The sequence below is a fragment of the Puntigrus tetrazona genome, chromosome 8 (assembly GCF_018831695.1).
Source record: "Puntigrus tetrazona isolate hp1 chromosome 8, ASM1883169v1, whole genome shotgun sequence".
NCBI lineage: Eukaryota > Metazoa > Chordata > Actinopteri > Cypriniformes > Cyprinidae > Puntigrus > Puntigrus tetrazona.
In genome coordinates, this window is record NC_056706.1 from 11172949 (window position 1) to 11187799 (window position 14851).

The 14851-nt window shown below is 34.2% G+C and overlaps 2 protein-coding genes across 3 annotated transcripts; both read left to right on the forward strand.

Annotated features, from left to right (window-relative positions):
* The first annotated feature begins 357 nt into the window (after nt 1-357).
* Nucleotides 358-10827, forward strand: LOC122351035 (tumor necrosis factor receptor superfamily member 14-like). The gene is made up of 10 exons (XM_043247866.1): nt 358-898; nt 1689-1825; nt 2924-3049; nt 3136-3285; nt 7566-7610; nt 8080-8205; nt 8555-8710; nt 8839-8926; nt 9011-9204; nt 9342-10827. Exons 1-10 carry the CDS (start codon nt 855-857, stop codon nt 9392-9394), a joined length of 1119 nt encoding a protein of 372 aa, XP_043103801.1. The 5' UTR covers nt 358-854; the 3' UTR covers nt 9395-10827.
* A 748-nt stretch (nt 10828-11575) lies between these two features.
* LOC122350429 (tumor necrosis factor receptor superfamily member 14-like) lies at nt 11576-14499 on the forward strand. 2 transcript variants are annotated; one of them, XM_043246880.1, is made up of 7 exons: nt 11576-11648; nt 12313-12553; nt 12722-12847; nt 12956-13105; nt 13660-13747; nt 13830-14012; nt 14097-14499. In XM_043246880.1, the coding sequence occupies exons 2-7, from the start codon at nt 12421-12423 to the stop codon at nt 14164-14166; spliced, it is 750 nt and encodes a 249-aa protein (XP_043102815.1). In that variant the 5' UTR covers nt 11576-11648; nt 12313-12420; the 3' UTR covers nt 14167-14499. The 2 variants fall into 2 exon arrangements, with proteins under 2 accessions (XP_043102815.1, XP_043102817.1); XM_043246882.1 differs by lacking the exon at nt 11576-11648 and adding an exon at nt 11649-11774.
* The last annotated feature ends 352 nt before the right edge of the window (nt 14500-14851 follow it).

A 14851-nucleotide genomic window follows, 5' to 3' on the forward strand; every position in this document is an offset into this window, starting at 1 on the left:
GACGGCCGCACGCACTCCCCTCTCTGGTCCAGGGCGCGATGGGCGGCGGCTTCTTCCTGACCTGTCCAATCCCACTCCCTTCCTCACATACACCTACTCCCGTCGGGAGCCAGGAAAAGAGACCGGGTGATGGTGACGATAAGGGAGTGGCAGCTGATACAATATATATATCAGGTGAATGAGAATGTTATTCTGAGCCTCTTTGTGATGGTACCATGAGATGTTGCTCAAGCTTCTAGAGGGGAAGAGGGGATGTAGACTGTGTTGGGGAAAGTTACTTTTAAAAGTAATGCATTACAATACTGCATTACTACTAAAATAAGTATACTGTTTATGTAATGCTGTAATGCATCATTTTTTTGCATTTTACTGTTTTAATTCATTTCGAATTAATACTAAATCAGCTTTTTTTTGCAAGTGTGATGAATGAATTCATATTTAGTCTAAAACTACACTGTATTCAAACAGCTCACACAACACCTCTACACTCCAGATTTCTCCCAACATGGGGACAGGAGACCTGTCAGTCAATAAATGGGAAATCAAAGTAATTCAGATGTTTTCTTTTTAATTTTCTCTTAATGACTTTGAAAGGGGAAGCGGGTTTTAGTTCACATCATGCTTTGCATATGATTAATCACATTTTTGGGTTTTTTTGCAAATATGAAACTTATTTAACATGAAACTAGTTTTCCCAGATGGTTTGTAGAAATTTGTGTTTCACATAGATTGCCATTACAATCTCGTCTGAACCTCTGTAGAAAATATAATTTCTTTAGCAAACTTAATGGTTCACTGAGAAATCAAACGCCTGGGAAGCTGGGACTAGATTTTTTTAAACGTTGACGATAGGAATGTTTAAATCACATATGAGGGAAGTTCGAGGATTGTATCATAAGTAAGTACAATTATTTTTGGTTCCGTTTAATTTTTATTATGTTTTTGCTAGGAATTCTTTCACTTTGCTGAAATCGTCTCTATTTTAAATAAATTCTTAAGCTTGTTGCAAACATTCAGTTTGAAAGGATAAATGTTCTGTGCACGGTGTGTAAATGGTTACTTTCCACAGTATTAAATGATCTCTAAGAATTGTAGGGAGATGGAAAATGATTTTTATTTCTTTTTAGGTGAACTATCCACCTTTTTTTTATTCAGAAGTAAGCCGTTTTGATGTCTGTTTAAGCTAGGCATTTTGTGGTTTAGTTTTAGTTTAGGTTTAGCACCTGCTAAATGAATACATGAAAATGTAAATGAAAAGCAGTTTTGATTGCTGATTATATGTTGAGGAACTCCACAAGAACACACTCACACATAAAGTTTCATGTAATAAGCTGTCTGTGAATTACCTGACTACTACAAGAGTTCTGTGATTCATTTATTTATTTTATTGTTATTTCAATCCTGTAGAACTTCCTGATTTCAGTGGAGCATGAAAGAACAAGGAAATCTCTGGTCACTGAAACGCTTGAAAATAGAAACCTGAAACAAACATGACAGGTGTTTAGTTTATTGCCCATAGATTTTTGTAAAATTAATTTAAAAGGCAGGTGGGTAATTTTGACAAAAGCACAACTGACCACAGAGAAGAGGAGACGTTTAATATTTAAACACTGGGGAGTTGTCAGGGTTTCTCTTTTTGTTTGTTTTTAAGGAAAGTCATCTAACACAAGTCTCTTTTTCCTCTACAGTAGTTCACTGATGTGTATATTAAAAAAACTATTAGCAGTGCAGCTGCTTCTCATCATGAACATTGTGCTCTGTGTGGCAACTTGCAGTAATGCAGAATATGAAATTAATGAAGAGTGTTGCCCAATGTGTGATCCAGGTAAATCTGATTGTCCTTCACTTATCACCACAACAGTTGAAGTATACAGAACCTCACTATTATAATAACTGCACGCTATGGATTATTAGATAGGTATTAGTAAATGGTAAGTTCATCCTTTATAAAGCATTGTCCTAACATTAATAGTTATTAGTAAGCAGTTAATACATACAGCTATAAATTGCTTTATAAGCATGAGCAGGATATTTAAAAGTTCAGTAACAGAAAAAAATAAATAAATACACAACACGGAAAATCTACTTCTACGAAAGTGCAATAGGTTAATTTATTATTTTTTTATTAAGTGTACAGTTAAGTGTACAGTTAAGTGTTCTGCGTCTTGAAAAAATATATTGCTGTGTTCCATATCTCTGTGTTGTGTTTGTTTAACTTTTCTGTTTCCAAGATAAATCTATAAATCTCCTTTGTAAATGATTTACAAGGCTCACAAAAACAGCATTTATTAACACGCTGAGCCACTATTGTCGTGTGCCTAAATAAGATTTATAAATGTACATTTAAATGTTTTATTAATCATTTACTTTCTAAATTAACTTATGAACCACTGACAACTCCTACATAATGTAAATTAAGTAATAACCTAAGAATGATAAATTGTTAATAAAGTATGAAAATACAAATATTAAACATTATATATATGCTCAAGAACAAAACATTTATGAACTGCATATTAATGCATAATAATGTTGGAATATTGCATTATAAATGATAAATTGGCTATTTACTAATGCTTATCTAATGATTCATACTGTGCAGTTATTATATTAAGTGTTACCGTGTTTTTCCCCCGATACTGCTCTGGTGATTTTTCTGTGGATTATGCAAAGCAGCAGGTGCAATCTCATTGGAAGAAATACAATTTTTTGGGTACTTTATCTGGTATAGGCATTAGTTAATAACAACTTATTTAGATATGATGTTTCACTGAAAATGGAGAGGAAGTAACAGATCAGTCAAGAATCAATACAGAATCAATGTATTATTTGTTCATAGGACCTTTGTTTTTTTTTACCTAGCCCTGCTCAAGTCTAATAACTTTTTATTATTCTGATTATTTACTCCAGACTTATTTTCTAGGAAAGCGAGTTCATAAACATTGTGATGAGTACACAAGCACAACATGTGATTCATGCCTCGTGATGACCTACACAAACACTCCCAGTGGACTGACAGAATGTCTGCCTTGTTCCTTCTGTGATCCAAGTGAGTCATGGTGGTTTACAAATGCATTTTTATTCAATTCTAATTGTAACATTTTCTGCAATTGACTGTTTCCTTTCTTGTCAAAGGCAATGGGCTGAGAGTAAAGCAGGCATGTACATTACTATCAAATACAGTGTGTGAACCTCTGCCAGGTTATTACTGTATAGACTTCCTCTCAAACTGTATAAAGGCTATTAAACATTCGGCCTGCTCACCTGGACAATACATCAACCAAACTGGTCAGTCTACTGTAATCTGTCTAAACTATCTAATGTCTGGTCTAATATACTTTTTTTTATCCACCTCAACTGATGAGACAGAGATGACATCTGGGAATAATAACATTGCTTGCATTTTTTAATAAATAATGTGCCAGATGCTATTGAACAATAATGTCGCTAGTTCATTTGAATGCCTTGAATGGTGATACAAATTGTAGTGCTGTTTTGGTACAGACATTTCAGAGCAGAACTGAGCTATCCTACGTTGAAGTATCACATCATTTAATTTGAGATATTCAATTAATTGTGTACGTTAACCGAATTTCTATTTGTGTTTCTGTAGGAACAGAATTCACTGACACAACGTGCGATAACTGTCCTGCTGGTTCATATTCAGATGGTACACTCTGTAAATCACATACGAAGTAATTGTCGTTTCATCACAGTTTTTTTTATTTATCATCTGATATTTTAACGCAGATTTTTTTAAAGATATATTTATATCAGAGCTCTTTATCAACACAAAGGCAAGGTAAAGGTTTAGTGAAATGAAAAATGAAAATTCTGTCATTTTTTACTCACTCTCATGTTGTTAATAATTAATTTTTTTATGAAATCCTAGAGCCATCTGACCCTCCACAGATAGCAGCACAACTTAAATTGATCCCTGTTTCAGAAACGTAGTAAAAGCATTTGTAAAACGATCCATGTTAGTACAGCGTGCATTATTTTAAAAATAAATGAAAGCATGACAGCAATACAAAAGTGGAAATCATGGTAACCAAAACAATTATAACACTGAAACCGTGTCTCTTGTTCTTAATGCAAAGGGGGTTAGTTCAACTATTCATATTATTCACATCAGGTGTCATGTCCTGTAAGTAAGAGTTAAGTTCAATGTCAATACTGTCTGGTGCAAACAGGAAGTGAATGTTAAACATTTAAAAACTTTTAGCAATATAGTTCAGGTCTATGGTTTATCGGCCCGGTGCAAACAAACACACACAAGTCAGCTGGAGATTCTGTGCAGTCTTGGCGTCATCCTTTGCAAAACTGCTCTACATCTGTGTACATCCACACCATAAATCCAAGGCCAGAATTAAAATGTTTGGGAGCCACTTGTAACATACAGAGTAGGATTCATTTAAAGGATAGCTGGCCTAACTCAAGTTGCAGCAGAAATCAGTCGAATCTCGGGTCCTCAAGCTTTATTCCTCTGTCAACAGCGCTACTTAAAGAAAATAAATTAACTGAGCATCAGAAAATAATCACATGCGTCTTCATGCTCTTAAAGGAGCCACACCGTATTTCACTCACGCAATGTGACATTATGGCTCATCTTCAGTTTTGCGATGTTTGTGCGTGTTTCCCCCAGTGTTTAATGTCAAAAACATTAAAGCGTTCGTATGCATTGCGTTGTGATGCTCTAAAATGGCAGAAGACGTAACTCAGGGAAGAAGAATGATTAAATTGTTATTTTTGTTTTCTTCGCACAAAAAAGGATACGCGTAGCATATGAGTTGAGCTACTGATGTCACATGAACTGTTTTACTGAACTGTTTTTACTACGTTTCTGGATCTATGGAGGGTCAGATGGCTCTCTGATTTTTCTCTCTCTGAGTTGTTTGGAAGATGAAGGAAGGTCTTATAGGTTTGGAGCGACGCAAGGGTGAGTAATTAATGACAATTTTCATTTTCATTTCAGCTCTGCACAATTTTGCTCCACCGCTAATCAAACACACCTGATCCAACTAATCAAGCTCTTTAGGATCACTAGAAACTTCCGAGCTGGTCGGAGCTAAACTGTGCAGAGCTGTGGTCTCCAGGAATTGAGTTTGAGACCACTACTTTACAGTTTAACTTGATCACTACCCCTCTCTTTAACAGGTGTGAATCTCTGGGCAAAACTACAGTCAGGGCAGGAACAGAGACTACTGATGCTGAGTGTAGTAATGATGAACGTTCTCATTTACTCATTCTGTCTGTGTGTGGAGTGTGCGGTGTGGCATTTCTTATATATCTAATTGTAAATATTGTAAAGAAAAAAGATATCCCCCATTATCATCAAACTGATCCGGAACTAGGTAATTTCCTAAATTAATTTGGATATCTACATTTGTATGAAAATAGATTTTCTTTCAATTAATTGTTTATAATTAAATGAAAATAAAGTAACACCCTTTAGTCATTATTTTCTGCTTCTTCCAGATGTTATACACTGTATGTAGTTTAAAACTTTAACAGCGATTTAAACAAAATGACTTTTCTTTTGTCCAACCAGCAACAGAAGATGTTTTTCAATACACACACGTATTTCAGGTCGAAAACTTCTATATAGAAGCTTCTACATAAGTAAGAATTTAAACAGATTTTAGTTGTAAGCATCTAAAATTTACACATCAATACTGAAAGGGGGTGATCAGGGGAGGGTTTCCTCTGGTGGCTGGTGTGGTTCATGACAATACCGCAAGTAAATTACAATTTAAATGTTGTTAAAATTAATTATTTGTATTTGCATTTTAGTTGGACGGACACCCTTTTGGTCTCCACTATGAAAAAATCTATTAATTGAATTTTGAATCTCGTTCAGACCCTTAAAGAGCACTCATCTACATGATAATAAACCAAACTGAAAGCACATGAAACATTATTGCGTTCTGGTAGTGAACACAGCTTGGTCTATCAGACGCCATTTCAAATCAAAAGTGAAACAACGACGCTACAACCAACTTCTGTAAGTTTCTGGAAGTAGAAGAAATGAGTCCTTTGTTTTCTGGTAAGTGGTTTTGAAGTTGTATTATTGAGCTAAACGTGTGACCTGCAGGTTTGAACAACGCATTAGCATGTCACGAGACATGTTACAAAAATTAAAATAAAAAAAAAGCTTGGATTGTGAAGGCAGCTGTATGTGGACTATGATAGTATTTCTTGATATCCTTAATTTTGATTTATTTGAGTAAACATGATTTTATTTATGTCACATCTCTGGACTCCTTTTGTTATTGTTTTTGTCTTGTGCCATGTGCTCCCTGTGCCCTGCCTTTCCTCCGTGTTAATTATATCATTGTCTTCAGCTGCGTCTTGTTAATTTACCCTGTGTACTTAAGTCCTGTGTTTTCAGTTCCGTTGGTCCGATCTCGTCTTTATTTTCGTGTGGTTTTGTTGTATCTGCCTGCCTGCCTGCCTGCCTGAATATCGTTTATTTAATCTGAGTGGATTAAAGCCTTTTTGTTTTCATTTATACTCGTTGTATGCTCTAGTGCTTACCACACGCGTGACAACTTATCTCTATTAAGAAATTATTCACACCAGATATAACTTTTTCTATTTGTGTACTAGTCATCAAAAAAGTATTTAAAGTTTTAGTGCTCAAAGTGAAAATACTCAGTAAAACCTTTACTCAATTAAAAGTACAGCTATCTGGCTAAAACATACTTGAGTAAAAGTAAAAAAAAGTTTGGTTAATGGGAGAAAATGAAACAGTCCCTTGCATTTATATCTTTCCTTGTGTTCATCTGAAAAAGAAAAATCTGGGACGATAATAAGAATCTATTTTGCGTGAACTATCACTTTTAATAACATTGTGACGCAGAGGTAGAAACATATTCCAAACAGAATGTAAGAATGGGTTGAATTAATGAGGAGCGTCATAGAATACATTTTTGTGTTATCTACGTCACTGTCTAAAAGGATAATTAATTTTTTTTTTATTTGGCTCCACTGTCTAGTATTGTTTGTGATTTTGCATTGCCTGTATTTACCATAACACTGTTGTCGATTAACAAATATTGCAGATGGATCTGAACGTCTCTGACTCTGCATCAAACATGTGATCTATTAACAGCTTATCACCATTTACAGGAAACTTACTATTAAGCAATAATATACAATAATAATAACATTTTTTTATAATATAATTTACAGTCTTTTGCTGCAGACGTTTTTAAGAATTTTCTACAGTGTAAACAATAAAGTTTCCAATGAGCAAATCCTTTTTTCTGCTCTTTCTGTTTCAGTTTATTTTTCAAAGAACGCATACGGCTGCAAGAAGCTAGTGGAAACACGACCTACACAAGAAATGAGTCTTGAAGAATCATAGAACTACTGTTGCCAATATTCTTGGTTTTCTACTAAATCCATCCATAGTTTTTACTGTTAATGCACACATTAACCAATATCACAGCATGTGAAGCTTCTGAAGGTGACTGTGACTATGTTTGCTTTGAGGATCATTATTCTTATTACACTTATTGTTCCTCTTAACTATGAACTTTGTTCTTGTCAATGTGCTCATGCTGAATATGAGATACACAAGCAGTGCTGCCCAAAGTGTGCCCCTGGTAAGAGTGCAAGTTAAAGCATCTTTATATTTAAATATTTGTTTGTTTATTTATTTACAGTATACACTTTCACTTACAACACTCTGTGAACAGCCACTCTTTGCACCAATGGCAAGTCAGCAGCTCTTTCCCAATATTGTGGTTTCAAAGAACAAGAGATACTCATAATTTATACTGTAGGAAAGGTCATTTAATGAAACTCAAAGGTAGATATTCTAATATTTTGAGATACTGGATATTCTGACTTTCATGAGCTATGAAAAACATGAAAAACAAAATGTAAATGTTTTACTTTACATGTAATGATTAAGTTATATACACCTGCATTCACACAAATTATAAAGGGCTGTTTCAATGTTTTGGTACATACTCTGATATTTTTATTTTATTTTATTTTTTTACAAATTGATAAAAATATTATTCAGTATTTTTAGAAATTAACGACACATTTTATGTGCTACGTATTCAGGCAACCATGTTCATTGGCACTGCACAGATGACACCAGCACAACTTGTGCTCCATGCCCTTCATTAACTTTTATTGATGAACCCAATGGCCTTAAGGAATGCTTTCCCTGTTCTATATGTGATGCAGGTGAGTGTTTCCAATTGCACTTGGTATATGTTTATCTGACAATGTAAGATTGATGGTGAAAACCATGAGAAGGGAACAAGATACTGCATCCTCTGGCGGTCGCTGTGGGGAACACCTTCAATGTGGTGTCTGAAGAACATGTCTAAACATGACAATATTATTGGCCGGTGACGGCCTATGACTTTACTACAGACCTCTCAACTCAAAATTTTCAAGTAACAGTTTTCCAGGAATGTAATTTGAATAGGATTCCAAACCCCTTGTAGATTTGCACAAAAAATGGATTTGGATTTACTGTAAATGAGGCATAAAAGACAAATAATGCAATGCATCAAATTTTTTATCCTAGGCTGTGGTTTAAGAGTGACTAAAGTATGCACTCGTTCATCCGATACTGTTTGTGGGCCACTGGAGAGATTCTACTGCATTGAAAAAAAGAAAGCAAGTTGTACTTTAGCTATGAAACATTTAGAATGTAGCACTGGACAATACATCAAACAAGCAGGTAAATGATATAACCCTATTAGATAAACACACCAAACATTGTTTTTTTGCGTTAAATGTAATACTAAAAGGAAGAAATGAATAGACAAACACAACAGTTACAGTTTAATTTACTGACTATCTCTGCAGGTACCGCCTCCACAGATACTATATGTGCTAACTGTACAGGTGACACATATTCAAATGGATCTTTCTCTTCCTGTTTACCACACACAAGGTAATTGCTCACTTATATACGTATATACTTTATATCTGCTGCTGGTTATTTTGTAACAAACCTGATCTTGCATATTATGCACAGATGTGAGACCCTGGGACTTACTGAAACAAATCCAGGAACACATTCATCTGACTCCAAATGTGGAAACCCCTCTACTGCTGTAGCAATAATTGCCCCTAGTGTTATAGTTACTTTAATATTAATACTAGTACTATTTTTAGTATTTGTTTTCATATTTAAACATATTCAGAAGAAGCAGCAATCAAAACGTTCGGGTAAGTGTTGTTCGGCTATTTTTTGTAGTATGAGATCTTCTGGAATGGAATGGAATATCAGATTTTGCCCTCTTTTGGTTTGAGTATGAATTTGAGTTTCTGCAAGCTGAAAAGTAATGCTTCACTGTTTTTTTCAGTGGTTGGCGGCAGGAAAGCTGGTGAGACATTTGAAACAGAAGAACAATCTTGACAACCTGCGAATGACTACAGTTTTTAACCAACCTACATATTTCACTGCATTCACTGAAGGAGTTATTCTGCTTTAGCAGTTTGAGCCACAGTCAATGAAACAAAAAGTCAAACAGCATTAAATGATTTATCATTCTTCTATTATGAATTATCTACATATCAGTTACTAAAGAAATACTGTAGCCGTGTCTCATTTAGAAGGCTGCTGTATATGTGCAACAGACATGTTAAAGAAAAACAGGAGGAAGATATTAAGAACACATTTTATCCTTTTTTAAAGTAACGTTACGTTGTAAACACCACATCTGCTCTTGTGTTTACATCAGCCGGCACCGGCATTATTCAAATATTAATGGTTGTTTACAGTGACGCAAAGAATTGTGGGTTATGTCTAGCAGTGAAGGATACACCTCATGAATTCTTCGAATTCCCACGAAAGAAGGACACATTCAAAAGTTGCATTTGTGTCCTTGTATTAAGTATTAACTTCTTATATTAAGTAAATACAACTAAGAAATTCCAAGTTGCCAGAAATTGTACATGAGTTTGATGAGTGTAATGAGTTGTTTGAACTATGCACGCAATAGTGCACTTAATAATTCAGAAATGTTGAAAATAGTGATTCTGAACTAGCAGAGCTTGCATGTAAATTAACATCACTAAACAAACCTTTGTTAGATTATTCTTATTTCACTTGGTTTTTTTTTCAAGGCAATCGGTTTACATGCATTTCTAAAATAAGGTCAACTAATTAGAATGTACAGTGTACTTTTAGCCTAGATGTTTTGTGAAAAAGTTTATTCTGCTAAACTACAAAAGCATATTCAAAATAGACATTTTTAACTGTATATTGCAATGATATTAGTGGTTTATATTTGCATAATAGAAAATGCTTGTTGGATAGTTTTTGTTTTCCACTCAGTAGTATTTGTTTGCTGTTAGTGTAAGAGTTGTATTGTACAGCATGTAGATAGGCAGGAAGTATGTAGACAGGTGCAGAAGCTTTTTTTTTTCATGTTTCATGATTTCTTATTATATTCTGAGTACAAGTAAGGAAAGACATGTTCAAAATAACCACTTCAGAGAAGGGTGTACCATTTCCTGTTCGTTCCAGTCATCTCATCATCACAACATAACAATTTATCATTACATTTGTATTACCTATTTTTATTGTTTATTCATTCATTTATTTAGTTTTTTTATATTTTAGATTTCTTATAAATTTTTCCTTGTTTATGTATTTTCATTATTGTTCAATCTCATGCTTGTGGTGTTTAATAAACTGTTCTGTCTGTATGAATAGAAGTAGATAAGGGGAAATGTTTATGAACGTTTTGTATAACAGTAAGTTGAATTTGTGCTGTTCAGACAAATTGTGAACAATGACACATACGCAACTAAGATTGCTTAATAAACCGCTCATTTTATCTCCGGCTTCTGCTCTCCTCTGGCTTTTCTTGGTCAGTGTCTTGACTGTTAAATTTTGGACACCAACAGCTCTTCTGACTGGTTTTGTTTCTGGACTAACTGATATTTTCTGTTGAGATCTAGCAACCGGGGCTGGATCCTACATATCTGGCATGGACACCCGATATATCAGCTTTGTAAAACAACCCATGAGTTTGTGCCAAGACGAAAAAAAGCCTTCAGTATTACGTGCCTGCTGCCCGCTAAATCGTGAACACACAGTAGGACATGTTGTCATGTATTTGTTATGTGCCATGCAATTCTGGGGAACATAAAAATGACTCTGACCCGATGGACAATGATTAGCTTACACTACAGATACAATGCAAGTCATTGTTTGACTTTTTTCTTGTTCACTGGCTGAAACAATCACATCTTTCTCCTTCTGTGCCAGTGTCAAGTCATGCCCAAAAGTTTCGATACTTTACAAAACAATCTTATATAAATTAAACACATTATGGTCAATAAAATACATATCAGCATAAACTTGATTTTTTTGTTTCTTTTTAAATTCAGGTAGCCTATATGCAGTCATGTTTTTAGACTAGTTAGCTCAGGTAAGATTTTCATGAAACTTAACCAACTAACTGTTTGGAGAGCTGAAGCATGCTTAAAGATTGACAATAAATCAAGCTCGTTTTATTACAGCCCCTGAATAACTGTAGTAATATCTTAACAATGGGATACATTGTATCAAAGAATTGCACATCACATGCTTCATTCATTACTGTTGCCTCCCCTTTCAAAAGATTGGACTGCAGCTGTGAGAAACATCTTATTCCGTTAAAGTAAGTGCTTACTTGTGCTTTTGTGTGGGTGAATGGCTTTAATGATTGGGTAATGCCGGATATCTTAGATTGTGGTTTTTAAAATAATTACTTTTGAATTGATTCAACATCAGTAAACGTTGTTAGGTAAGAGTTTTATCTTAAGATGTTAACAAGATTGCTAACTATGGCCAGTGATTGGCCAGTGGGTGCTGGCTATATGCCAGTGATGTACTATTGTAGGAGGTATCATATTGCCATATTCAAATAAGAACCTAAAATATCACAAGTAACTCTTTACAATAAGGTCTCATTTGTTAACATTAATGTATTACGATATGAACAGTATTTAACATGTTCATGTTCATTCAGAGTGCATTAGCTAATGTTGACGGAAAACATGACAAAAAATGTTGGTAAATCTTAAGACTAACATTACTAAGATAAATAAATGCTGTAGAAGTATCGTTAATTGCTAGTTCATGTTAACTTATCTGATGTTAATAATCAAAACTATGGCTAATAAAGTTTTTGAAAGCATGTGAACACTATATGTCAACATATTGCACAATATTTAATAGTTTATTCAAAACCTTTAGCTATATGACACAGGCCTACCAGCTATTTGTTTTTAATAGAAATCTCTGCTATTTGGATCCTTGACTGTTTTTTTCCCGCTCCACAGGAAATTATCAGAACCTGCAAATTCAACACACAGAGGTCTGATAGAAAGACTAAATCCATTACCGGCTCTTTGAACGGACACACTGAGTTGACCCATTTTTTCAGCTTTATGAAAATGCAACTTTTGTGGATTATTTTACACAATGTTACTATTGCCTTTCTATACATAGAACAAGCTTATTGTGTCTGTGCCAATGCTGAATATGAGATAAATGGACACTGCTGCCCTATGTGTGCACCTGGTAAGTGAATGGTCCACAGTAATAAAAGACAAGTTTAGTTTTCTGTCCAATTAGTAGTATTGTTTACTAGGAGAATTGCAAGATGTCTTAAATCAGGGCTAAGGTAAACTTTCATAGAAAAGTTGCCATTGTAAAAAAAACGTTCTAATATCCCATCATTTTTTAAAGGTAATCGTGTTTTATGGCATTGCACAGTGGATACCAGCACAACTTGTGTATCCTGTAGTGCATCCACATACACCGATGAACCAAATGGGCTTGAAATGTGCTTTTCCTGCTCAACCTGTGATGCAGGTGAGGGTTTTGCATTTATTTAGCAGGGAGTTCAGGATACCCAAACTTATGCAATTATTTAACATGCTTCATTGTTGAATAATATATGTTTTGTTTCGATATATTAAGGTTTAAGGATACAGAAGGCATGCACACGGTTATCAAATACCATTTGTGAGCCAATGAAAGGATTCTTCTGCATCGCCAGAGAAAAAGGCAGTTGTACATTAGCTGTTAAACATTCTCAATGTAATCCTGGAGAATACATCCAACAAAAAGGTACGGGTGTTATCATTTTTGGTCATTTTAAAGATGTTATTTAAGTAAGTGCATAAATGCTACTCACAAGTTATGTGCATATTAGAATAGAATAGAAATAGAATAGAAAAGAACGCAAAATAACTACTAAACTAGACTTTATTTAATATCTTTAATTTGCTATAAAGTTTTTTTTTTCCTCTGACAACTGTAACAACTTCACTGCAGATACAGTAAATCTACAGTATAGTTCATATATATCTAAATCACATCACAAGTAGCTGCACTCTTCAGCAAGCACCAATATTCATATTTTTGGTACAATAAAAACCAAGTCTAACACAGGAACCTATGTTTTGGTGAATTATTTGCTTATTATCAAATGTTATCAGTTTTAGAATAACTGACCCAACGTATGTATATTGTTCCCACTGTGTCATTCTTAACCTTGAACAAGCATAATGTTAAAAGCTAAACATAGAGTACAGAATACTCAGAAAAACCCTGTAGTGTTTTGAACTGAATTTCTGAAACAGTCAATCTTCAAATTACGTGGTGTCCCAATATCTTAACAGGAACAGCTAGCACTGATACAGTGTGTGGTGAATGCAGAAATGGCACCTACTCTGATGGCACTTTCACAGCTTGTCAGCAACATACGCTGTGAGCAAATTCAACATTTTACATTCAGTTCCTATTTTAATAGGTCTGGACTTGCTAACAACGCACTGTTGCATATTTACAGATGCCAGAATATGGGTCGTAAAGAAATAGAAACAGGAACAATGTCATCGGACGCCAAATGTGAACATAATCCAAATGTTCTTGCTGGAATCATAACTGGTGTTGTGGTCGGTCTTATTATTATTGGCATCTTAATAAAGTATGTCATATTCAAAATAAATTCAAGGGCTCGTCAAGGGATAAGGTAATGCTTTTACAGTTTTCCCTATTATAGTGTACTTTACATTAATCTGATTAATGGAATTTTTATATCATTTTAATATTTCAGGTCTGTCCAGGTCCAAAATGTTGGTGGAGGGCTAATAAAGTACACTTTTATTACAAAAGGTTCTACATAGAATCTTAAAATATCACGCAATAAATATTTGGAACCCCTAAAAGGTTCCATATAGAACCCTTTTAAAGTGTTCTATATAGAACCCTTTAGGGGTTCCTATCATGGGATAATTTTTTGGACTTAATTTTAGTTTTATTGTAATGACATTTTAAGACGTAAACGGCTCATATAGCCACTTTACTACCAGAAAAACTGAAAAATAGCTATAAGTATAACAAAACAAGGAGTTGTGTGATCATTTAAGACTTTTATTTTTAAGACATTTAAGACTTTTATTTGCAATAACAAGCAGTACATAAAACAGCAACTCATAGTGAAACATATAAATTCTTGTTTCTCTATTTATTCATACATTTTTTATTTTTACGTCTAAAATACCACTCTACATTTTAGAAATATTGTTTTTTCAACCCGATCTCCACCTTACTTACCCATCCAACATCTCAGTCACAAATATGTTGATTGATAGAAACCACAAAGAAAGAATGTTAACTTGCACAAATAAATAAAGATAACTTGCAAAAAGAGTTTAAAAATTTTAATGTGAAAAGTTAAGTTAATTTATTAATGGCACCTATTTTGCATTTTACTACCAGGTAATTTCCATTTACATTAAATGAATGTCAAGTAATTACTTCACATCTCCACTCTGCTATAAACCAAATAGTCAGAATTTTTTGTATGCT